The sequence below is a fragment of the Aquarana catesbeiana genome, linkage group LG10 (genome assembly GCF_042186555.1).
Source record: "Aquarana catesbeiana isolate 2022-GZ linkage group LG10, ASM4218655v1, whole genome shotgun sequence".
In the NCBI taxonomy this organism is placed as follows: domain Eukaryota; kingdom Metazoa; phylum Chordata; class Amphibia; order Anura; family Ranidae; genus Aquarana; species Aquarana catesbeiana.
In genome coordinates this window covers 250,157,727-250,184,821 of record NC_133333.1, presented here as the reverse complement: position 1 = coordinate 250,184,821, position 27,095 = coordinate 250,157,727, and the positions used below count along the sequence as shown (strand labels likewise).

General features: G+C 45.6%; 1 protein-coding gene across 9 annotated transcripts in view; it reads left to right on the top strand.

Moving 5' to 3' along the window:
• CAMTA1 (calmodulin binding transcription activator 1) overlaps positions 1-27,095 on the top strand; it is a 2,014,371-nt gene that overhangs the window by 745,537 nt on the left and 1,241,739 nt on the right. For all 9 annotated transcript variants that reach the window (XM_073603612.1, XM_073603611.1, XM_073603609.1 and 6 more), the window contains exon 4: positions 3,637-3,772. In XM_073603612.1, the coding sequence (XP_073459713.1) occupies positions 3,637-3,772 (136 nt within the window). The remainder of the gene's footprint in view (positions 1-3,636; positions 3,773-27,095) is intronic.

Here is a 27,095-nt window from a genome sequence, read left to right as displayed (position 1 = left end):
TCTCTCCGTACACCATTCCTTATGTTAGAGTTCCCAGAGTTCTCCCTTACATCAGAGTCTGCAGAGTCCCCCCTTAGAGTGAAAGGGAACTATGTGAGTTCAGATGTAAAAGGGGAACTCTGTGGACTCTGATATAAAGGGGAACTCTTGTTATTAAATTCATATGATTAGAAATGTTATTTAATAGCAAAAATATGTATAGTTTATACTATAAAAAAATAATTGCTGTGCACCGCTAAAGTTTTCGGGTTTGACTTGAAGAAAAGGTAGCAACCCTAAACTTCAGTCTGCTCACATAATTTGAAATAATAATATCTTTGCCATTCTGAAGCTTCCCTCCAACCACTTTGCATATTATTTTATATATACTGTGATTCTGTACTTGCCAAATATCCTGCAAAATTTCCCTCCACTGAGTCTGGCTGCAGCCATTTTAACTGTGGGCAGCTGAAGCTGCTGCCTGTTCACTTCCTGGATTTACACAGACACACACCTCCAGCTCTGCAGCTCTCATTGGCCCTCTCATGACTCATCCCCCCTCCCTTCCTGGCAAACTCTCATGAGAGTGAGTGAGAGAGCTGTGCATGATGTCCTAAGCCTAGGCTAATGACCAGACAAGAATCAGGAAGTGGGCTGTATAAGGGATTTTCTGGCAGAAAAAATAATGTTTTGCTATCCAAAGTTTAAACAACAAGGAAAGAAGATTTAATAGATGGGAAGATGAAAAAATGACTGAAGGTCCGATTTAAAGGGAGCGTCCTGTACAGTGCAATCTTGAACACTGAAGTGCTGTGGCAATGGCTGCAAGGAAGCAGAAATTGAATGCTTTGTCGAAATAAAAAAGAAAATTAATTTACAAATACGGTACTTAGCCTTTACATACCCTATATTGTCAAAAGTATTGGGACGCCTACCTTTACACACACAAAACAGAAAGACCCCACAAATGCGCTTCTGGAAGAATGGTCAAATCTTCCCATAGACACACTCCTAAACCTTGTGGACGGCCTTCCCAGAAGAGTTGAAGGTGTTATATCTGCAAAGGGCGGAGCCAACTCAATATTGAACCCTACGGACTAAGACTGGGATGTCATCAAAGTTCATGTGCGTGTAAAGGTAGGCGTCACAATACTTTTGACAATATAGTGTATGTTATATTCTCTCTTTTTAATTGAAAGTGAAGCGTTCCTTTAAATATAATTTTAAAAGCCCCCCCCCGCTGGCCACTTGGCCACATTACACTTCTTATGCGATGGCCTTGGGACCGAGCATCTTTCAAGCTTTTAGGTCGTTTTGTTTTAATAGTCTACAAAACTTTGAGAAACCAAAGAATGTAATTTAAAGCCTCATTTACCTGGAGTAGAGCGCACACGCCATTCTGTCAGTTAGCGATATTTCCGTCCCCGTGATCACGCACACATCACAACCCCCGTTCCTCGTTATCATTTTCGCTAATGTCGCCGGGGAGTTTTCCCCATGAATTATTGCCAGGCTCGCACTTTTTTTTTTTTTTTTGGGTAGGAAAAGTTTTTTTTACGACGACTGCTCCTGTTTGCGGCCGGCGTCGTTGTATTTCTTTCTGTTTTGGTGTTCGGAAAGCCAATTACTGCTCCTTAACAGAGCACTGTAAATTTTTGCAAATGCGGATTCTTGTCTCTGTGGGCTGCTTGCCGTCGCTCCTCGCGTATTTTTTTTTTTTTTTTATATCACTTCAAAATGAAGAGCCGCTGCTTAGCATATGTTTCCATACTTAGCAATCCATTCAGTATATCGCAGCGGAGGAATGGCTGCCATGGAGGGTAAAAATGGCCCTACTTTTTTTTTCTTTTCTATCACTCCCCTGAAAGTTACCAATATGTTTTGTAGCTTAAAATGTAAATTTATCATGAAAATTGGTTAACCACTTCAGCTCTGGAAGATTTACCCCCCCCCCCTTCATGACCAGCCCATTTTTTGCGATACGGCACTGCGTTGCTTTAACTGACAATTGTACACAAATAAAATTGATGTCCTTCTTTTTCCCCCCACAAAAAGAGATTTCTTTTGGTGGTATTTGATCACCTGCGCGGTTTTTATTTTTTGCACAATAAACAAAAAAAGAGCGACAATTTTGAAAAAAACAAAACAATATTTTTTACTTTCTGCTATAAAACGTAGACAATAAAAAAATATTTAGATCAAATTATTCTATTCCTCCCACTGACGCCAATGATGGGGCACTATTCCTCCAAATGACACTAATGACACTAATGATGAGGCACCATACTTCTCACTAATACCAATGATGGGGCACTATTCCTCCCATTGGCACCAATGATGAGGCACTATTCCTCCCACTGACACCAATTATAGGGGGCACTATTCTTCCCACTGACACCAATGATGGGGCACTATTCTTCCCACTGACACCAATGATGGGGTACTATTCTTCCCACTGACACCAATGATGGGGTACTATTCCTCCCACTGACACCAATGATGGGGCACTATTCCTCCCACTGATACCAGTGATGGGGCACTATTCCTCCCACTGACACCAATGATGGGGCACTATTCCTCCCACTGATACCAATGATGGGGCACTATTCCTCCCACTGATACCAATGATGGGGCACTATTCCTCCCACTGATACCAATGATGGGGCAGTATTCTTGTCACTGATACCAATGATGCGGCACTATTTCTCCTTCTGACACCAATTTCGGGGCACAATTCCTCCCAATTATACCAATAATGGGGCATCATTCCTCCCACAGACACCAATGATGAGGCACTATACCTCTCAGTGATACCAATGATGGAGCACTATTCCTCCCAATGATACAAGTGATAGGGCACTATTCCTCCCATTGGCACCAATGATGGGGCACTATTCCTCCCACTGACACCAATTATGGGGCACTATTCCTCCCATTGGCACCAATGATGGGGCACTATTCCTCCCACTGACACCAATGATGGGGCACTATTCCTTCCACTGACACCAATGATGGGGCACTATTCCTCCCAATGATACAAGTGATGGGGCACTATTCCTCCCACTGACAACAATGATGGGGTATTGTTTACTCCCACAGTTGGTGGAATTTACACTTTTAAAATCCTGAACATGTAAGTGACAAGCATAACAAAATATGGGGTCTTGAGAACCATTTACAGAAAAGCAATATCCTAGATTCCAGCAAGCATCATTTTTCATGTGTTGTTTCCAGGGGCCGGATTTCCTGAGATAGTTTATGACCTGCAAACATTTACTTGTGGATCTTGCAGCTAATGAATTAAATGTGTCAATGATGGGTATAAAAGGAGATCTCGTAAGTAAGAAGGGCTCTTTTGCCGGTGATATATGACGCCGGGGATTTACTGTGTTCGGGGAAAAAAAATAAAATCTAGAACATGGAGAATGGAGAAAAGAGCTTGTGGCTAAGAGAGGAGAGTATTATGGATAATGTGAATGTGGTAGCTGGAGGACAGGTGTAGGCAGCCGCCTGGGAGGGCGTCTGAAACCCGCTTTGCGTAGGACTTGCTCTTTGTCAAATTTGCCAAATACACTGCAAAGGATCTCAAGGGGTCGTTGAAATGAACACATTAAAAATCTTATCACTTTTTTTTTTTTGTGTGTGTTTTTCTTGCAGGCCACAGAATGGTTCCATGATCTTGTACAATCGTAAGAAGGTGAAATATCGGAAAGATGGATACTGCTGGAAAAAGCGAAAAGACGGGAAAACAACGCGGGAAGATCACATGAAGCTCAAAGTGCAGGGAGTGGAGGTAGGCTGCGTGTTTCCTAATATTTGGCGGAGTTTTGCTTTGTTGCGCGGACGCATACTTTTATGCCATATGGTGTGGCCATTGGCGTCTTAGAATCTGGGATTGCTTCAGATAATTCTTCATTTGCAGGCTTCTGGATTTTGTTTGGCAATTGTCTATGAAAAATAGATTGTTATGTCAAGAGTGGAAGCAGTGTATGTACACTCTATTACCAAAAGTATTGGGACACCTGCCTTTACACGCACATGAGCTTTAATGCTATCCCAGTCTTAATCCGTAGGGTTCAATATTGAGTTGGATCACCCTTTGCAGCTATAACAGCTTCAACCCTTCTGGGTAGGCCGTCCATAAGGTTTAGTAGTGTGTCTATGGGAATGTTTGACCATTCATCCAAAAGCACATTTGTGAGGTCAAGCACTGATGTTGGATGAGAAGGCCTGGCTCACAGTCTCCACTCTAATTCATCCCAAAGGTGTTCTATCGGGTTGCAGGCCAGTCAAGTTCCTCCACTCCAAACTTGCTCTTCCATGTCTTTTTGGACCTTGCTTTGTGCACTGGTCCAAATCATTTGGTGGAGGGGGGATTATGGTGTGGGGTTGTTTTTCAGGAGTTGGGTTTGGCCCCTTATTTCCAGTGAAGGGAACTTTTAAGGCGTCAGAATACCAAGACATTTTGGACAATTTCATGCTCCCAACTTTGTGGGAACAGTTTGGGGATGGCCCCTTCCTGTTCCAACATGACTGCGCACCAGTGCACAAAGCAAGGTCCATAAAGACATGGTGAGCGGGTTTGGGGTGGAGGAACTAAACTGACCTTCAGAGAGTCCTGACCCCAACCCCATAGAACACCTTTGGGATGAATTAGAGTGGAGACTGTGAACCAGGCCTTCTCATCCAACATAAGTGCCTGACCTCACAAATGCTCTTCTGGAAGAATGGTCAAACATTCCCATAGACACCCTCCTAAACCTTGTGGACAGCCTTCCCAGAAGAGACGAAGCTGTTATAGCTGCAATGGGTGGGCCAACTCAATATTGAACCCTACGGACTAAGACTGGGATGCCATTAAAGTTCATGTGTGTGTAAAGGCAGGCGTCCCAATACTTTTGGTAATATAGTGTATTAGAGAGAATAGCGACTTTGATTGATTAGGTGAAGAGCAATGTACAAAGTATATAGTAATCCATATCAGCCAATCAGAATTCCGATTTTGTGTCTCCGGACCAGCTACAGTAAACCAAAATGAGATTGGTTGCTCTACAATGCCGTACTTCGCCACTGTTCTTTGCTTTGTCGTGCCAGTGTGCGTCTGTACCCTGAAATGGACAGCGGCGTGGTGCTGATGGGGAATCGTTTTGAATGCACAGGTGTGCAAGGGGGTGGAGGTGGATTCAGTCGCCATGGCAACCGCATCTTCTATGTTCTGTTTTCATGCTTATCTGTATCTCCTTTTAATGCAACTTGAATGTTCTCTGGTTGTTGTAAATCCAGAGATTACATTAGGAGTTTTTCTTTGTTTGGTAAAGAGGAACTCTTTGGAATTCTAAATAAAATGCTATTTTCATGGCTGCCTTCAAACTCGCAACCAGTAAGTAAAAAAAAAAAAAAAGAAAAAGAAAAAAAAACACCTTAAAGTATATGTAAACTCTCACCTTGTAAAAAATAAAATTATTAGAAATAAAAGGTTAAACATTTGTGTATAGATAGAAATAAATATATATATATGTATCTATATATATATATATATATATCTATATATATATATATATATATAGATATATATATATATATATATATATATATATCTATATATCTATATAGATATATATATATCTATATAGATATATATATATCTATATATATAGATCTATCTATCTATCTATCTATCTATCTATCTATCTATCTATCTATCTTTTTTCCCCTTTTTTATAAGTGATCACATTCCCTCAGCTGCATAAGGATTTTAGAGAGGTGGGAGAGGACAAACAGCAGTACACTGATCTTCTCAGTGAATGGCTGTGCAGTATTGGGGGGTGTCAGGACAAGTCTGATCCTTGGAGGAGAGCAGGCTAGTATGGGGGGGGGGGGGGGTGTCAGGAGAAGTCTGATCCTTGGAGGAGAGCAGGCTAGAAAACTGACCACACTCAACTCTCATGCCTAGTGTGATCAGTTTTTAATAGGAACTCATAGGGACTGGCAGAAACACCAGGGATTTCACACAAAGGAAGCAATACAAAGAGAACAGAGAACAATTTGTCTACTTGTGGCACCCCAGGGGAACCCATGCGGCACCCTGGTTGAGAAACACTGCCTTGCTTTGATCGCAAGTATGCATCAGGAGCTTCCTGGTCCAGGGCAAGGATGCCAAGTTGCCCCCCCCCCCCTTCCCTTAGGGTTTGGGGTAAGGGTGCTCCCACCTCTGTAATAAACCATTGCACCCAGGGGCCCAGGGCAACCGCCCCTCCTGCCCACCCTTTGTTTGGGCCCTGCACACCAGTGACTGTGCTGGGAGTGCACAGGCACACAGTCCCAGCACAGACACTGTTGGGCAGGACCAGAACAAGGGGTGGGCAGGAGGGACGGTTGCCCTGGACCCCTTGGCGCAATGGTTTATTACAGAGGTGGGGGTGCCCTGACCCTAACCCTAAGGGAAGGGGGGCGCAGTTTGGCATCCTGGGCGCTGGATGACCTTGTCCCGACACTGTTGGTGGGGACCAGGAAGCTCCTAAAGCATACTTGCGATCGAAGCTTTCCGTTCATGTGACCGCTGTGACAGCCAATCACAGCGGTCACATGACTCAAATGCCCGCCTCCTCCTCCCAGAATTTAGAAGCTCTTAAAGGGCCAGGAAAGGAGTTAATGAAGAAGGGTTGTAAGTAATGACATGTCACACCTTGTTAAATGCTTTCAATATAATATTAATAGATTCTGGAGATTTCTAATGTTTTATATTTGCCTAGAGCTCCTCTTTAACCAGATTCCCTGGCGCCGCTTCGGCTTCTATATAAACAGGCCAGGAGTGTACTTTGTACTGAACCCAAACTTGCAAGCAGCATCATTTATGTGACTTTTTTTTTTCTTTTCTTGCGCTAAAGCAGAAGCCTTAAAATTGTGTGGCGTGCCCTGCTGGGCTGCGGCAGAGCGCGTTACACAGGTAACTTTACTTTGATTTACTGTCTGTGCCTCATATAAAAATGATGAGTGGCATGCTGGCTTGGAGGGGGGGGGGGGATGCAACAAAAAAAAAGGAATAATACAGATGCTGGCGTGCATTAAGCGTTCTTCAAAAAAAAATTAAAAAAATAAATAAATAAGAAGGTACGACTTAAATTTATAAAATTACACTTCATTGTTTTATAATCTGCCGTTCAAAGTGGGCTTCCTGCTGCGGAGATACCTTTCATTAAAGGCTGAAGAACGCAGTCCTTCAAGAACACAGCCTGAGGACACGGCCCATCTCCTTGCCAGTATGTTTTATTAATAGGCGGCGACGAAAAAAGCGAGCGTAGGTATTAAAGAACACCTGTCCTGTCGTAATGCACAGAGCGCGGTGCAGGAGGAGGACATGAGAGGAAGGAGCTGTGCTTGGATCTTCAAACAAAAGAAAGTTTTAGTAATTCTGGGCTGTGCCTAGATGAATCGAACTGAGATAGGATCCAGACATATGAGCGGCTGAAGTTACATACAAATCTGGACTTTTTCTGGAAAAGTCAAGCTTGGACGCCCCGTTCGAAGCCTCCATCGAGGTCATTGAGGATCCACAATTTATTAAGGCACAAAAGAGTGAATAGTCATGGAAAAGTCAAGATTTGCTAATAACTTCAGCTGTCTACATGTTGCTCACATTGCTTTCCTTTCATCATATGCTCAGTGTAAATTGGCCAGATTTTTTAAGAGATTTCTTATATTAGAAAATTCTTTTTTTAAGTCAGCCAAAACCAAAGTAGAAAAGCCTGACTCCTGCCAGCATGCTGTAAAGCAGGGGTGCCCAACAAGAAAAACAGAAATGGAAGGCGCGCACACCTAGTGCATTACCAAAGATAATTTAATAATAAGAAATTTTTATATAAAAGTGGGTACTCACAAAATGCAACTGACAAAAGGCCATGAACACAGTGCATGGACATGCACAGAACACGGGGTACAGCTAATGCGTTTCGGGGGCGTACCCACTTCCTCAGAGCTAGGCACCACCTCAGGGGTGCCCAACACATGTGCATACCTCCCAACTTTTGAATTCTGTAATTAGGGACACTTGAGGGAAGAAGTAGTTTTAGGCTGCAAAATGTGACCAAACTCTTAAAAGAAGGAGGGGCTTAAGCAGTGTGGTGGACAGTAGTGGCAGAGGAGAAGGGTCTGCAGGGCAGTGTACGGGGGTCAACAGGGCAGAAAAGAGGCATTACAAGGGCAGAGGCAGAGGATAGGGGGTCAGTAGGGCAGGGTACAGGGGTCAGCAGGACGGAAAACAGGGGGTCAGCAGAGCAGGGTAAAGGGGTCAGCAGGATGGAAGACAGGGAGTCAGTAGGGCGGAAGACAGGGGGAGTCAGTAGGGCAAGGTACAATGGTCAGCAGGACAGAAGACAGGGTCAGTAGAGCAGGGTACAGGGGTCAGCAGGACGGAAGACAGGGAAGTCGGTAGGGTAGCATACAGGGGTCAGCAGGACAGAAGGTCAGTAGGGCAGGGTACAGGGGTTAGCAGGACAAAGGAAAGGGGGGTTAGCAGGGCAGGGTACAGGGGTCAGCAAAACAGGGGGTCAGTATGGCAGGGTACAGGGGTCAGCAGGACAGAGGAAAGGGGGGTCAGTAGGGGAGGGTAAAGGGGTCAGCAGGACAGAAGACAGCGAGTCAGTAGGGTGAAAGACAGGTGGTCAGTAGGGAAAGGTACAGGGGTCAGCAGGATGGAAGACAGGTTGTGAATAGAGCAGGGTACATGGGTCAGCAGGATGGAGGACCGGGGGTCAATAGAGCATGGTACCAGGGTGAGCAGGACGGAGGAAAGGGGGTCAGTAGCGCAGGGTACAGTGGGTCAGCAGTACGGAGGACCAGGGGTCAGTAGGACAGGGTACAGGAGTCAGCTGGACGGAGGACCAGGTGTCAGTAGAGCAGGGTACAGGGGTGAGCAGGACGGAGGACCAGAAGTAAGTAGAGCAGGGTACAGGGGTGAGCAGGACAGAGGAAAGAGGGTCAGTAGAGCAGGGTCAAATCCCCCCCATTCTTCTTCTTAACCGAAATCCCCCCACCCCTCTTAGCACAAATCCCCCCAGTCTATCCCACTTTACTCTTAACCCCCCCCCCCCATGATTACCCCCCAGTCACATGGAACCCCCATCAAAGCCCTGATTCACCGGGATAAGGGCCCATTTCCGGGACGGTCCCGGCGAATCAGGGATGGTTGGGAGGTATGCATTTTGTCCGCAGAGCCCTCTGATGTGGCCTGCGACTTCCTGCTCTGGGATGGCAGGTCGGCAAGCCCAGATTGGCGTGTTCCCGACATGCCATCCTAGAGCATCGGTGTTCTCAATGGAGCCGGCGCTAAAGAAAGCATGGCTGCTGAGGGAGCAGGGCTGCAAACGCTTTCTGTATAGCGCAGGCTCCTGTCACATGCGGAGTGATATCAATTGCACTCCACCTCCTGTGGCAGCAACAGCCGGCAATACCTGTAGCAAGGGAGATTCCTAAATCGAGGATTATTTATTAAAGGTCACAGTGTATATATGGGCATATCTCATCTGCAGTGGTTACCGGGCTGCTTTTAAACTGATCCACTGATCTGCACCTCCGAGTTACCTGCACTGAGCCATAGACTTCTGTTATTGCCTGCAGGTGTGGTACGCTTTATGAAAGTGAACTACACCTGCAGGATATCATATAAAACTATGGCAAAGTGCAGCTAACCTGCAGGAAAGCCACAGGTGCACTGCGCTGCCTTCGCGGTGCGGGTAAACCCGCAGCGCATTAGCGTGATCGGTCTGATCGGGTCCGCCTCTCTCTGTTTTTCAGGGGTTTTGGTGTGCTTTTACAAAATGCACCACAACTGCAGTATATAATAGAAAACTATGGCAAAGTGCAGCTAACCCGCAGGTAATCCACAGGTGCACTGTTTTTCAGGTGGACCCAATCGGATCCTCCATTCACCGTTATGGAGCGACAGATGTAAACGGACTTGTGTCTGGTTACACCCACCTACCTCCAATCCGCTCTGCTAAAAAAAAACAAGGGAAACTGTCCCCTTCCGTTTGGGCGGATCGGATTGGAGGGCCCATAGAGTAGAGCAGACTGTATCCGTGTCTGCTCTGTATATGCAGAGTGGACACAGATCTGTCATCTGCCCACTCCAGTCATTGTGGCCTGTGAATGTCTACCTAGTCGCTTAAGTGGCCCTCGCTCTTCAAAAGGTTGGGCACCCCTGCTCTAGAGAAAGACCCAGCAGGGAGCATGAGCTTTACTAAACGGAGATCTTAGCGGGGGTTGTATCTAGGGTGGCCACCTTTCCTTCAAGTCAAACCCGAACACTTTAGCGGCAAACAGCAATTTTTTTTTTTTTATAGTATAAACTATACATATATTTTGCAATTAAATAACATCTCTAATCATATGAGTTCCCTTCAGAGTCCACAGAGTTCCCCTTTTACATCTGAATCTGTAGAGTTCCCTTACACTTTAAGGGGGACTCTGCAGACTCTGATGTAAGAGAGAGCTCTAGGAACCCTGATTTAAGGGGGAGCACTGAGAACTCTGATGTATGGAGAGGCCTCTGATGTAAGGGGAACACTGTGGCCTCTACTTCTACTTTAAAGGGGAACTCTGATGTAAGGGGTGCTTTGAGAACCCTGTTTTACCTCAGTGTACTCACTCAGAGTCAGAAAAGAGAAGGGGGGAGACTTCAGTCACAGACAGAGATGGATGGTGAGCTCACTCACCTCTTGGCAGTCAGCACCTTTCATCCAGATGTATGAGTCTGCTGGACTTCAAATTTCTGGCCCACACTTTTTTCTGAGGAGTGTGGGCAGACACAGAGGGGTAGGGGCGGGAGGAGAAGGAGCAGAGTCCTCTCTCCTTTTCTGTCTGTGTGTGTGTATGTGGGGGAATTGTTAGTTTTGGCTTTTGGCAGCATGAAAGAGTAACAGACACTCTCGGTTTAGACACCTGCAGCCAGCAACCCTGCTGGGAAGCCATAGTCTGGTCTGAATAATTTGTCCGGGTTTCAGGCAGTCTGAAACCTGGACGCATGAGTCAAAACCCGAACTGTCCTGGTGAATCCTGGACAGGTGGCAACCCTAGTTGTATCGGAACTTTGCAGTGAGGCCACTGCTTCCACACGGACAGCAAGGGTGGAAGCAGAGACCTCTCAGCAGGGGTCAGAAACATCCTCTGCGTATTTAAGCCTATAGTTTTACAATCAGCAAAACTCACACTCTTTGGTGATTGGAGAGCTTAAAAAAGTGGACCTTCGGTAATTTTTTTTACTTTCCATCTATTAAATCTTCTGCCCTTGTTGTTGTTTTAACTTTGGATAGCAAAACATTTTTTTCTACCAGTAAATCCCTTATACAGCCCACTTCCTGTTTCTTGTCTGGTGAAAAGCCTAGGCTTATGACATCATTCAAAGATCTGTCTCTCACTCTGGTGAGAGTTTGCCAGGAAAGGGGGGGGGGGGGGGATGAGTCATAAGAGGGCCAATGCAAGCGGCAGAGCTGGAGGTGTGCCTCTGTGTAAATCCAGGAAGTGAACAGGCAGCAGCTTCAGCTGCCCACAGTTAAAATGGATGCAGCCAGACTCAGTGGAGGGAGATTTCTGCAGCATATTTGGCAAATACAGAATCGCAGTATATATAAAATAATATGCAAAGTGGTTGGAGGGAAGCTTCAGAATGGAAAAGATGTTTTTATTACAAATTATGTGAGAAGACTGCAGTTCCTCTTTCAGCTCTGACTGAGAAGAGAGAGTGTGAGACCTCTGCAGGGAGACAACTGCTCCTACACAGAGAGCAAGAATCCTTCTCTGCTGCATACTGGCAGGGGACAGGCTTTTCTAATCAGGCTGTGGCTGCTTCCAAAAATTGATTTGTAAAACTTTGCACATATTTCGTTTTGATGCATCTAAAGCATATTTGGCTGCAGAGTCGGACCCTCGATCTCTATGTGGAAGCAGCGGCCTCTCTGCAGAGGTCAGAAACGCCCCCTGCTGATTGGAGAGCTCCAGCTCTGGCTGAGAAGTGGGCATGTGAGACCTCTGCAGGGAAACCACTGCTCCTGCACAGGGAGCAATTTCTCCGTCTCTACGACATGCTGGCAGGGGACAGGCTTTTCTACTCCACACCTACTGCTTGTGAGCGATCAGTATGCAATATTTCACATTTACCGGATTAGAAAGAGACAGACGTAAAAAATGTGCTTTACTACGGAGAATAATACAAAAAGAACATATAAAATAACTCTATACATCCCTTTAAGGCAGTTTTATGCATGAGGCCCCAAATGTTGACACTTGTAACTGCCAAGTGAGATTGTAGATTTTCGGAGTCTATATATATGGGTGTAAATATTTAATATCGCCAGTGGATAATGTAGCCCAGAGAAGGTTGCTGCCTTGGAAAAAAAAAAAAAAACTTTGAGAAAGCGATTAGAAAAGCCGGGGGTGGGCGGGGGTGGGGGGTTTCGGGGGGGGGGGATGAGATACATCGTTCCTAAAAATAGAAAAATACGGTTTTCGATTTACAACGCGGCCAATAGCTGACTCTGCTTTGTTTTGTGGCTGGAAATACGCATTATCAAAGGGGACCGGGCGGCTTCTTAGTAAATTACAACAACTCCAGTCTCCAAATCCTTATAAAAAATTCAGTGCGGGATGAGGAGATGTAATCTACGTATGATAATTGTAACAAAAAAAAAAAAGAGATAGAGAGAGCATTGTTCTGCATGGACATTGAAAATGAAACCATTATTATTCATCCCAAGAATGGTGGCGCAAGGTTTCACTTCCCTCCTTGCTCGCTCTGACCCCCTCGGCCCCTCTCTAATGATATGCAGGTATGCAGGGATGGTTCATCGGGATTAATCCTTAATTTGCCTGAGAATTTAAATAAGTGCAAACTGCAGGTTTAATTATTTTAGAGTTTGCATTTCCATGCATGCGCTTCCCCTTTTCTGGCCCCCCCCAATATCTTCCATTGTATAGAATAAATTATTACTTTGTTTTTGTTGTTTTGTTGTTTTGTTTTCTTTACAAAAGCCGGCGATGTCTGAGATGGTGAAAACACGAGAACGAACGGATTTTCTAAGGCTCCGTTCACACCTAGGCTAGTTCCGGATCGCTGGGCAGAATTCGCGCTTGCGGCCCCTTTACTTTTTGGGGCGACAGGCATCCCGCAATTTTGTTTTGCCGCAGTTTGACAAGCGACAATCGTGGCAAAATCCCGTCGCAATTGGGGGTGCCATTGAAAGAAATGGGATTGCAAGCGTGTCCCCGCGTTTTTGCGGAGATCCGGAAATCGTGGGCGGGATCACACCGCCTAGGTGTGAATGGAGCCTAAGGACTTGTTCGCATATGCAGCAGGAACTGCCGCTGCTGTGAAAAGTGATCCATCCACATTTCAAAATTGTGTGACAGGTGGTAAGGAGGTGTTGCATTGCCCCCCTCGCCGCCTGCTTTAGGCTTTTTTCACACTTGTGCGACTTGGGATCCGACTTGTGAGAACCTGAGTCGCAGGACACTCGGGGTGGGGGGGCACCCTAATGCATTCTATGCATTAAGGTAAAAAACCTTCTGCATGCACGTCCCCCCTTATACTTACCTGAGCCTAATCTCCATCCATTCACTGTGCTCAAAAGCAGAGGCTCTCTCAGCTCTCTACCACCTTATTGGCTTAGAGACATTGGCTGCCACTGATGTCAATCACAGTCAATGAGGAGAGAGCAGGGGGCATGGCAGAGCTGCACCTCTTGTGTCAATGGACACACGTAGCCAGCTTGGGAGCGAGCATGCACGGGTGCCCCCACAGCAAGCGGCTTGCTATGGGGGCACTCAGCTGGGGGGGGGGCGAGAGTGCCTGGGGGGGGGGACTCGAGAAGAGGAGGATCGGGGGTGCTCTGTGCAAAAACCATTACATAGCAGGTGATTAAATCGTGTGTTATTTTTTAAAAAAAATATGCATTTCATTATCTGCTCTCCTGACCTTTTTAATAAAATGTTATTTTCTCCTTTGTATTATGATCTGTAATGCAAATTTTTTACCAATAAAATCTATTGAAAAAAAAAAATAAAATAAAATAAAATGTTACCCTTTACAATCACTCTGACCCCTTGGACCCTGCACATTGGAACCACGTGCAGTGTATGCAGGACACTTGCAAAGCGGCCCCATTCACTTGAATGGTAGAGCCGGCTGAGCCAATATGAATTGCTTTATTTGTATATGACAGGGAGTCACCATGCACTCTTTGCCGAAACGCGTAAGCCCCTGTGTTTTTACTCACTGCCATGAACCAATATAGCGATTCATATGGACTCATGTGTTGCCGGCTCTACTTTTCGTTCCAGTAGTACTTGTGTTTGATGGTTGGAGGACATCGAAAACCAGAGAACCCGTTCTGTTGATTCCAGTACAGGCTTGCATATGAACTCCACTGTTCAGAGCACTGCACCTGTTCTACATTCACTTGCATGGGCCGTGATTGGTGGGCAGTAGTGCCTGCTGAAAGCAACAGAGGGTATGATTCCTGCCACGGCATGTGTACACCCCCAACCCCTGCTTTTGCAGCTAAAGGGGGAGGTGATTGCAGGGTGGTAAAACCATGGCTCAGCTGTGGGGTTTAATGTACCCCAACCACTTGTGTTAATGAACCCTAAAGGTCTCTAGGCAGGCTGGCTCTGAATTGGCATCACTCCACAGTGACCAGGAAAGAAGACAATAGAGTGCGATCTGCACTTCATTCGCTTCACTGGGGGGGGGGGGGGGGCAGGTGAGGTCTAAACTAACCCTAATGTCTCATTAAAGAGAACCTGTCACCAAAAAAGCATCACATAGGGGACTTTCCTGTTCCCTGAATGTCGCCTATGGCAAGCGAGCGACTTTTTGTATGGCCCAGGACACGAAAGTCAGTGGCGATCAGTGGTGAAATAGTGGTGCCTACTACAGTGGTTTCCAGCTTCTACAGTCCTGGTGCCCAACATGTGGCCTAAGGGCCACATGTGGCTCTTTGGTATATGATGTACAGTCCTTGGACCTCAGCAGACTGTAGTGAACATTGATTAGGGTAATAGTATTGATCTCTACCAGCCTCATGTAACATCTTCCCAATTTCATATTGTCTTCTCCAACATATCCCCAACCATAGGTGTGCGCAGCCTATTGTATTAGGGTGTGCACCTCAAAGCTCCAACACACATGCATTTGTGACATATTAACCGGCCTCTTCCCCACTCGTCACCCTAAAACAATGGGGGTGAGCAAATGAGCACACAAGGGGACCTGGGCAGCAGATAGAAAAGGAACTGGGACAAGAGGGGTGGCATACATTGGTACCAATCCCCTGTATTTTCCTCCCGTGGCAGCTGAATATCGATGAGAGGAAGAGGAGGAAAGGCCTACTTTCAGCTGCTGCAGAAGAAAATACAGATCGGTCCATTAATTTCCACTCCAGCCACCTATCCTGTCCAGGTTCTGGGGGTTGGCAAGTAAGGATCACGGCTTATCTGTCACCTGCTCACAATTCATGGGTTGCCAACTCTAGGATTAGGGCGTGCCCAGGCACACCTGGCACACCCCTTGCACACACCTATGTCCCAACCAACAATGTATCCTGTTCTCACTCTCTGACCCTCATTTCCTCTATTAGGTCTGCAGTCTCTGACACTTCTCTCAAGCATTACATATCTTGAGCATTATCTTCGGCCCTTTGGTGATGTCAGGGGCCACATGTGAGGCCCCCTTTATCTCATAAGTTGACAAGCACTGCTCTAGAGGGATCCCAGGGTTATGGTATATACATTTTCTCATTGGTCCAAGCTGGACAATGTAACGATGTAAAACTTGCCATACCTGCATTTCAGCTTTAAATCAAAAATAAGATACATCGACGATTCCCTGAACAGCCATTAAGCATGGCCTACAACCTGCCACATAAAACCATCTCTTCCCAGGCTTCATAGTAAGCAGCCAGCAGATGTCCTCACCCCTGCTGACCCGGCGCCGTCCTGTACGGCATGTATTATGATCAGCGCTGCTTTTCATAAGTGTGATCATTCCTCCTTCTAACCTCATTCCAACACGGCAGGCTCTTCGTTCCCGTCATCCTCGTGAAACGGCCTCACCATTAGCCTACCATTATTGGATCTGATGATGCCATTTTGGGAAGTCACGTCGGGGCACCAGTCTGGTTGGCTGTCATTTGCAGACTAACAGATTGAAGTTCGGTAACATAAGGAGGGAGCTGGAATGGCGGGCGTGAGGGGGGGGTTGGGGGCTGGTCCGGGATTTATTTGCAGCAAGCTCTGATTTGTATTCAGACAGGCTGTGAAAAATGAGAATGATATGGGAGACAATTAAAGGCAGTGCAGAGAAATCTGCAAGCTTGCAGGAATTTGCAGACCTGGCAAGTTAGACTGGCATTTATCATGAGGCCGGGGTCAGGAGAGGCGGCCTTTGGGGTTAGAGGGGGGCATGGTCAAGTAAAAGGAAAAGCTACAACATTGTCCTGTGCGGGAGATATTGAGTTTAACTCTTGTTGGGTTTGTTCAGCGACAGGCGAGTAAAAGGGATAAACAAAAGCGCTAAAGTCTGTTTATTACAGAGAACTTTCACATGTGCTTCTAGGAAGGACTTCAGCATTATGTCACATGACTCCATTTTTTTTTTTTTTTTTTTTTAGCAGAACTCTCAGCAGATATGTTATTATTATTATTTCTAACATCTTTTTATTTATGATTACTTTTTTAACCACTTCAGCCCCGGAAAGGTTTTACCCACTTTCTGACCAGGCCATTTTTTTGCAACACGGCACTGTGGCGCTTTAACGGACAATTGTGCGGTCGTGCGACGTTGTACGCAAACAAAATTGATGTCCGTTTTCCCTCACAAATAGAGCTTTAGTTTGGTGGTATTTAATCACCTCTGCGTTTTTTTTTTTTTTGCGCTATAAAAAAAAAAAAAAAAGAGCAACAATTTTGAAAAAAAAAAAACAATATTTTTTACTTTTTGCTATAATAAATATTCTAAAAAAAAAGTTAAAAAAAATAATTTCTTCATCAGTTTAGGCCGATATGTATTCTCCTACATATTTTTGGTAAAAAAAAAATCCCAATTAGCGTACATTGATTGGTTTGCGCAAAAGTTATCGCGTCTACAAAATAGGGAATAGATTTATTGCATTATTATTATTTTTTTTTTACTAGTAATGGCGGTACCGGGTACTTAAAGATCTGTGATTTTTAGTGGGGCTGTGACATTGCGGCGGACAGATCGGACACTTTTGACACCATTTTCTGGGACCATTGACATTTATAAAGCGATCAGAGCTATAAAAATGCACTGATTACTGTATAAGTGACACTGGCAGGAAAGGGGTTAACACTAGGGGGCGATCAAAGGGTTCAATGTTCCCTAGGGAGGTGTTTCTAACTGTGGGTGGGAGGGGGATTGACTAGAAGTAGAAACGACCACACTTTACTCCCCTGACAGAACGGGCATCTGTTTGTTTATATTGACAGATCCCCGTTCTGCCTCTCTGTGGAGCGATCGCGGGTGGCCAGCGGACATCGAGTCCGCCAGACTCGCTGATTGGCTCCCCCCGCTAGCCTATGGCGGTGCGCGCCCACCCACAGATCGCCGTGTACGCGCCCGACGTACAATGACGGCGATTCACCGTATTTGTTGGTCATAGGATGCATTAAGGTGAAAAAACACAAGAGTTTACAATCCCTTTAAGTATTATTATTTTTGTATTTTACTACTGTATTTGTTGTTCTTTGTTTGTCTTTGTTTGTATTTGTTGGTCTTTGCCTTTGTATTTGTTTGCCTTTTATGTTGTCAGTTTGATTTTCCCACAATCGCACTTCCTCTAGACACAAGCAGCCAGAAACAAATGGAGATTTCAGGATGTAAGAGGCAAAAGGAAAAAAAATCAACTCAAATTAACTCTTAGATTTGCTCCAATGTACATATGTAGCGAGCGGATCGATAGGGAGGGTTGGATCTATACTCCATATGGATCGGCGCCTCTGCGCGGTTACGGTTGGTCAGCAGGCTCAATTAATTTGCTAAAACGTTGTTAGTTTCCCGAGGAAAGAGACAAAACACAAACAAGTAGTTATCTCAGGTAATTATTTTTACTAGCGATGAAAGGATCAAATTGCTGTTTGTGGATATTGTGCATTTAACAATCGACTTTTGTCAGCACCACATACAAGCCTGTAATTACGGAGGTTTTGACAGTTTCAGCTGGACCCCCCCCAGGGGGGAAGAGATTCCGGAGAGTGCCCAATTTTTGTCCGTTCCTAAGAAGAGAACAGGCCGGCATCACTAGAAAAAAAATGATCTTAAGCTGATTATCGAACGAACATTTGTATGAAAAATTCTCAGTACATTCGATGAATAGATGAAAAGTATTTCAAACTCTTAGCATTCAATTTTGCAATGATTGTAATTTTCTGAAAGCAAACTACTTTCACTTTCCACTAGTGCGACTTTTCATGCGACTTGGGACTGTACCCCATGATTTCCAATGAGTACATTCATATCTGTGCGACTTCAATTTGCAGCAACTTCAAAGTAGTCCCTGCACTACTTTTGTACTACTTTGATGCGACTTGAGATCCATAGACCTCAAGAATACTCAGGCATTGCTTCAAGTCGCGGCAAAAAAATCGCGGCAAAATCGCGCGACTTTGGGGTTGCAATAGTGGAAACCGAGCCTAAGGCTCGGTTCACACATATAAGCGATGCGGGAAATCTGCACGATTCCAGTTCCCGCATCTCATTGTCACCTGCCGCCGGTGGTTCACACTGCCCTACGCGAACCGCTGCGGGTGTCAGTAGAAAGTTAATGACACCCCCAGATCGGTTCGCATATCGCAGTGCCAACTGTCAAATGATGCAGGAATCGGATCGCATAGGTGTGAACACCCATGCCATCCGATTCCAGTGCGGACCAAAAAAAAGGGTCCTGCACCATTTTGGTTGCGAATGCGATGCAATTTCAGACATACAATTTCTATGGCTGAAATTCGCATTGCAACAGACATCGCATGTGATCTGCACAGCAGTGAGGTGCGAATCACATTCGATGTCTGAGAATGCTACAGTGTGACCCGGCACTTAGAAATTCCATCGCTTGAGAAATATTTTCCATCCGGCACCTTCAAAATTTTCTCATCACTACGGACAGAAACAAACAATTATTTGACCCCTCCAAATCATTCAAAAATTGAATGATTCAGATCAGTCCTCTCACCTTGTGACTTATTACAGAAGGTACAATGTACAGTCTGATGACTGGGGAATGGAGACTGAGGAAATGCTGCCTTCTGCCTGCAGCAGACTGATTTCATCATTTTAGCCTAGGCAAACTCACTGAACTAGAGCTTTTTTAATGATAGCTTTTTTTTTTTTTTAAATGATGCTGTAGCTGTATAATGGGACATATAAGGAATATATAATTTGATCCAGAGACTGCGCTGGACTGATTAAATGGTTCTTGATAGATATTAGGTGATTCGGCAGGAGAATGGTGGCGTTGGTCTCCCTTTGAAGACATGGGCTGCTACTGTTACTGGTACAAAAGAGATGTTTCGTCAGCTGAGAAGTCAACCCTTGATGAAGAATGCAATCGTTTATTGAAAGTAAAACATGCACAGATCAATCCAACGCGTTTTGAGGGATTTGCCTCCCCCTTTTTCAGGGCTGTTCATATGCACTAATGGAGATGAGGGGACTCTGCGGTGGTACCTAAGTTTCTTATGAAAGCCGATGATGATGGCTTGTATGATGCAGAAGCAGCATCATAAGAAATGTAGGTAGGTACCATGGCGGAGCCCACCCATCTGTAACAGCGTATAGCAACAGTCCTGAAGAAGGGGGAGGCAATTCTGCCAAAATGCGTTGGCTCGGTTTGTATAGATTTTATTTTTAATAAACAATTGCATTCTTCATCAATAGTTGCCTTATTCTGGATCTCAGGAATGTAGTCATGCAGACTTGTAAAGTTCCACTTTAAGGGACCTTTCTCACTGGTGTGCTTAACTACTTTCCGACCTCCCTATAGCAGTTTTACTGCTACAGGGCGGCAGCTGTGCACCGGATCATCGTACAAATACATGATGCCACGTGTCCTGGTAGGGGGTGTGAATACGCACGCCGCCGGCTCACTCTGATCTGCCGGTACCGGGTACTTGATGTCCACCGACACCCGCAGATCGTTAGGCAGAAACACAGAACTGTGATCTGCCTATGTAAACAAGGCAGATCTCCATTCTCACAGGGGTGGAGTTTGTGTCCCTGCAAATCAGGGAATAGAATCCATCACTTCTCCTAGTAAAAGCAGCACACAGACAAAAACACAGTTAACCCTTTGATCGCCCCTTCCCAGCCAGTGTCATTAGTACAGTGACAGTGCATATTTTTAGCACTGATCACTGTATAAGTGTCACTGGCTCCCAAAAAAGTGTCAATAGTATCAGTTAGTGTCAGAATCTCCACCGCAATATCACAGTCCCCCTATAAGTCGCTGATTGCCACCATTACTAGTAAAAAATAAATAAATAAATGTCACTACTATTTAGTTCTAGATGAAGAAGGAGTGAATTGACACCACATCCCAATTTTGAATAGAGAAAATATAGAGAATTTGGGGGACTTTAAAGGTAAAAGTAAACACAAAATATGTTAAAAAGTATTTGAATATTTATTATACATCATTAAAATTCATTTGGTAAAATTAATAGGTTTCAACAATCACATATATCACATTTCATGTGACAATTATTGTTTCCACTCGACAAGTTTCGCCGAATTTGTTACACAGCTTCTTCAGAAGTAGATGCATCAATCTGTATTTATTTGATGATAATTTATACCCATACAATAAAAATCTGGAGCCACAAGGAAGCGAGCAAGGAATGAGACATATAAACAGTCTGCGAATCCCTCTACCCTACGGGTTGGGTAATCCAGACAGATATCCAAGTCAAATCTCAGCATGCTCCTGTGGTTCACCTAGGAATTCAAGATTCCTTTTTGGACCTTTATATCCTTTATATACCTTTATATCCCCTCTGTGGTCATCTATTCAGCTGTCCAGATTTTTACTGTATGTGTATCAATTATCATCGAATAATTACAGATTGATGCATATACTCCTGAAGAAGCCGTGTAACAAATTTGGCGAAACATGTCGAGTGGAAGCATCAAACGTCACGTGAAATGTGATATATGTGTTTGTTGTTTGTTGTCTATTTTACCAAATTAATTTTAATGATGTATAATAAATATTCAGATACTTTTTAACATATTTTGTGTTTACTCGCACCTTTAAAGTCCCCCAAATTCTCTATATTCTCTCTCTCCAAAAAAAATAAAATTATTCCATAGTTTATAGACGCTATAAATTTTGCGCAAACCAATCAATATACACTTATTGGGATTTTTTTTTTTTTTTTTACCAAAAATATGTGGCAGAAAACATACTGGCCTAAATTGATGAAGAAATTAGATATTTTTTACATTTTTTTTAATTGGATATGTTTTATAGCAGAAAGTATAAAAAAATATTTTTTCTTTCAAAATTGTCGGCCTTATTTTGTTTATAACGTGAAAAATAAACAAACGTAGAGGTTAATGAAGAGATTAGATTTTTTATATTTATTTTTGTATGTTTTATAGAAGAAAGTATAAAAAAATATATAATTTTTTTTTTTCTAAATTGTCGGCCTTTTTTTGTTTATAATGCAAAAAATAAAAAAACGTAGAGGTTGATGAAGAAATTAGATTTTTTACATTTTTTTTTTTTTATTGGATATGTTTTATAGCAGAAAGTATAAAAAAAAAAAAAAAAAAAAAAAAAAACTATTTTTTTTTCAAAATTATCGGCCTTTTTTTTGTTTATAACGCAAAAAATAAAAAAACGTAGAGGTGATCAAATATCACCAATCTATTTGTAGAAAAAAATGACATCAATTTTTTATTTTTGGGTACAGCATCGCACGTGAAAGAGGTCTAAATTATAACATCAGTGAAACCAAATTAAAAATCCTTTGACTAGAAACAGAATCTACACACATATAGAGTGTAGATATATTTCGTTTGTGCGTTTAGACCTTCGCCTGGAGTCCCCCTTTAAAACCTCCGTTTCCCCAACGTGCTGCTCCCAAAACGCCACACCCGCTGCTCCCGACATTTCTGAGGTCACCGGGCGCCTTTGGAAACTTTTCAGAGCTAATTATACAGGTCTGCGAGACGGCGAAGGCAGGCCCCGGCGAGCCGCGCATCCGCAGTCATTATTTTTTTAAGCTTTTTTTTGTAAGAGGAAAATCCCCCAAGTACAGGTGAGGAAGTGAAAGCTCCATTCGGCATGCAGACGTGGTATTTAATTATCAGCACCGGAGTCCCTTAACATTATTACAGATTACCCCGCCAGGATGTCTATGGAAATGTAAGAGGATTCAGTTACAGCATAAATCTTACAACACCGATGTAAAAACTCCACACAGGGGTTTCCAAACCATCTTTGAAAAAGCGCGCCTGTCTATTAATTCGCCGCGTTTAACATCAGATGAGGACGGCGCTCAGTCGTTGGTGAAGGACTTTGAGTCTCGGCACTTTCTGGGCTCCTGTGTTCGGCTGGAATGAGCCTTTTAAAGCTGAACTGAGGGCAGATATAAGGCTCTGTTTCCACTAGTGCGACTTTTCATGCGACTTGGGACTGAAAAGTCGCATGACAAATTGTTTCCCATGATTTCCAATGAGTACCGTTCATATCTGTGCGACTTCAAGTCGCAGCGACTTCAAAGTAGTCCCTGCACTACTTTGGTCCCACTTTGATGCGACTTGAGGTCTATAGATACAGGCATTGCTTCAAATCGCGGTAAAAAGTCGCGGTAAAATCGCGGTAAAAAATCGCGGCAAAATCGCGCGACTTTGGGGACGCACTAGTGGAAACCTAGCCTTAAAAGACCAATGCAGCTCTGTAATTCATTAAAGCGGTTGTAAACCTCAGACATGAAATATGAACAAAGCATATCCCTCTATGGCAGGGATCTACAAAATGCGGCCCCAGGGGGGGCCAGATGCGACCCTTTGCCTGCTTTTATCTGGACCTTGGGGCACTATTTTCATCCACCGATACCAGCAATGGGAGTTGGGCACAATTCTTCCCAAAGACACCAACAATGGGATGCTATTCCTCCCATTGGCACCAAAGATGGGGCACAATTCTTCCCAATGACACCAACAATGGGGCCCAATGACAACAATGATGGGGCACAATTCTTCCCAATGACACCAACAATGGGGCCCAATGACAACAATGATGGGGCACAATTCTTCCCAATGACACCAACAATGGGGCCCAATGACAACAATGATGGGGCACAATTTCTCCCAGTGACACCAACAAATGAGCACAATTCCATCCACTGACACCAAAGATGGGGCACAGTTCTTCCCAATGACATCAACAATGGGGCCCAATGACAACAATGATGGGGCACAATTCTTCCCAATGACACCAACAAAGGGGCCCAATGACAACAATGATGGGGCACAATTCCTCCCAGTGACACCAACAATTAGGCACAATTCCATTCACTGACACAACAATGGGATGCTATTCCACCCACTGACACCAAAGATGGGGCACAGTTCTTCCCAGTGACACCAACAAAGGGGAACAATTCCTCCCACCGACACCAAAGATAGGGCATTGTTTACTCCCACTGACGTCAGGACCTTTTCGACTTCCAATGGCCACAGTCCGGCCCCCCTAAATCTGAAGGAAAGTAAACTGGCCCTTTTTTGTTTATAACGTTTGGAGACCCCTGCTCTATAGTGTGTACTTGTCTCAATTAAGAGCACTGAGTGTCATTTCTGTCTGCTGCCTCCTTCCTCTGCTATCAGCATAAGTCAGTTATAACAGGTTTTCCTGACACCAAGAGATAAAAGGTGACAGGGGAGGGAGCTCCAACTGATTGACAGCCTCAGCTCTGATCCTGTGTGCTGTGTGAAGGGGGAGTGTCCCTTCCCTCCAATCAGCTCTCAGAGCTCTCCTCACTAAGCACTGCAGAGTGTAACTTCAGCTCTCCGCCCCCTTTTTCTGAACTCTCAGAAAAGCTTTAAAATTTAGCACCTTGAATGGCTTTAGAGAAGAAAGGCTGTAGATAAACAGGTACAGCTTATGTACGAGGATTTGATGTTCCTTGCATCCCACTGCAATACTCACCCTATCTCCAGTGATGTCCCCTGCATCTCACCACAATACTCACCCTATCTCCAGTGATGTCCCCTGCATCTCACCGCAATACTCCCCCTATCTCCAGTGATGTCCCCTGCATCCCACCGCAATACTCCCCCTATCCCCAGTGATGTCCCCTGCATCTCACCGCAATACTCCCCCTATCTCCAGTGATGTCCCTTGCATCTCACCGCAATACTTACCCTATCTCCAGTGATGTCCCCTGCATCTCACCGCAATACTCCCCCTATCTCCAGTGATGTCCCCTGCATCTCACCGCAATACTTACCCTATCTCCAGTAATGTCCCCTGCATCCCACCGCAATACTCCCCCTATCTCCAGTGATGTCCTCTGCATCCCACCGCAATACTCACCCTATCTCCAGTGATGTCCCCTGTATCCCACCGCAATACTCCCACTATCTCCAGTGATGTCCCCTGCATCTCACCGCAATACTCCCCCTATCTCCAGTGATGTCCCCTGCATCCCACCGCAATACTCCCCCTATCTCCAGTGATGTCCCCTGCATCCCACCACAATACTCACCCTATCTCCAGTGATGACCCCTGCATCCCACCGCAATACTCCCCCTATCTCCAGTGATGTCCCCTGCATCTCACCACAATACTCCCCCTATCTCCAGTGATGTCCCCTGCATCCCACCGCAATACTCCCCCTATCTCCAGTGATGTCCCCTGCATCTCACCACAATACTCCCCCTATCTCCAGTGATGTCCCCTGCATCCCACCACAATACTCCCCCTATCTCCAGTGATGTCCCCTGCATCCCACCGCAATACTCCCCCTATCTCCAGTGATGTCCCCTGCATCTCACCGCAATACTCCCCCTATCCCCAGTGATGTCCCCTGCATCCCACCGCAATACTCCCCCTATCTCCAGTGATGTCCCCTGCATCTCACCGCAATACTCCCCCTATCTCCAGTGATGTCCCCTGCATCTCACCGCAATACTCCCCCTATCTCCAGTGATGTCCCCTGCATCTCACCGCAATACTCCCCCTATCTCCAGTGATGTCCCCTGCATCTCACCGCAATACTCCCCCTATCTCCAGTGATGTCCCCTGCATCTCACCGCAATACTCCCCCTATCTCCAGTGATGTCCCCTGCATCCCACCGCAATACTCCCCCTATCTCCAGTGATGTCCCCTGCATCTCACCGCAATACTCCCCCTATCTCCAGTGATGTCCCCTGCATCCCACCGCAATACTCCCCCTATCTCCAGTGATGTCCCCTGCATCCCACCGCAATACTCCCCCTATCTCCAGTGATGTCCCCTGCATCTCACCGCAATACTCCCCCTATCTCCAGTGATGTCCCCTGCATCTCACCGCAATACTCACCCTATCTCCAGTGATGTCCCCTGCATCTCACCACAATACTCCCCCTATCTCCAGTGATGTCCCCTGCATCTCACCGCAATACTCCCCCTATCTCCAGTGATGTCCCCTGCATCTCACCGCAATACTCCCCCTATCTCCAGTGATGTCCCCTGCATCCCACCGCAATACTCCCCCTATCTCCAGTGATGTCCCCTGCATCTCACCGCAATACTCCCCCTATCTCCAGTGATGTCCCCTTCATCCCACCGCAATACTCCCCCTATCTCCAGTGATGTCCCCTTCATCCCACCGCAATACTCCCCCTATCTCCAGTGATGTCCCCTTCATCCCACCGCAATACTCCCCCTATCTCCAGTGATGTCCCCTGCATCTCACCGCAATACTCCCCCTATCTCCAGTGATGTCCCCTTCATCCCACCGCAATACTCCCCCTATCTCCAGTGATGTCCCCTTCATCCCACCGCAATACTCCCCCTATCTCCAGTGATGTCCCCTTCATCCCACCGCAATACTCCCCCTATCTCCAGTGATGTCCCCTGCATCTCACCGCAATACTCCCCCTATCTCCAGTGATGTCCCCTTCATCCCACCGCAATACTCCCCCTATCTCCAGTGATGTCCCCTGCATCCCACCGCAATACTCCCCCTATCTCCAGTGATGTCCCCTGCATCTCACCGCAATACTCCCCCTATCTCCAGTGATGTCCCCTGCATCCCACCGCAATACTCCCCCTATCTCCAGTGATGTCCCCTGCATCTCACCGCAATACTCCCCCTATCTCCAGTGATGTCCCCTGCATCTCACCGCAATACTCCCCCTATCTCCAGTGATGTCCCCTGCATCTCACCGCAATACTCCCCCTATCTCCAGTGATGTCCCCTGCATCTCACCGCAATACTCCCCCTATCTCCAGTGATGTCCCCTGCATCTCACCGCAATACTCCCCCTATCTCCAGTGATGTCCCCTGCATCCCACCGCAATACTCCCCCTATCTCCAGTGATGTCCCCTGCATCTCACCGCAATACTCCCCCTATCTCCAGTGATGTCCCCTGCATCTCACCGCAATACTCCCCCTATCTCCAGTAATGTCCCCTGCATCTCACCGCAATACTCCCCCTATCTCCAGTGATGTCCCCTGCATCTCACCGCAATACTCCCCCTATCTCCAGTGATGTCCCCTGCATCTCACCGCAATACTCACCCTATCTCCAGTGATGTCCCCTGCATCCCACCGCAATACTCCCCCTATCTCCAGTGATGTCCCCTGCATCTCACCGCAATACTCCCCCTATCTCCAGTGATGTCCCCTGCATCCCACCGCAATACTCCCCCTATCTCCAGTGATGTCCCCTGCATCTCACCGCAATACTCCCCCTATCTCCAGTGATGTCCCCTGCATCTCACCGCAATACTCCCCCTATCTCCAGTAATGTCCCCTGCATCTCACCGCAATACTCCCCCTATCTCCAGTGATATCCCCTGCATCTCACCGCAATACTCCCCCTATCTCCAGTGA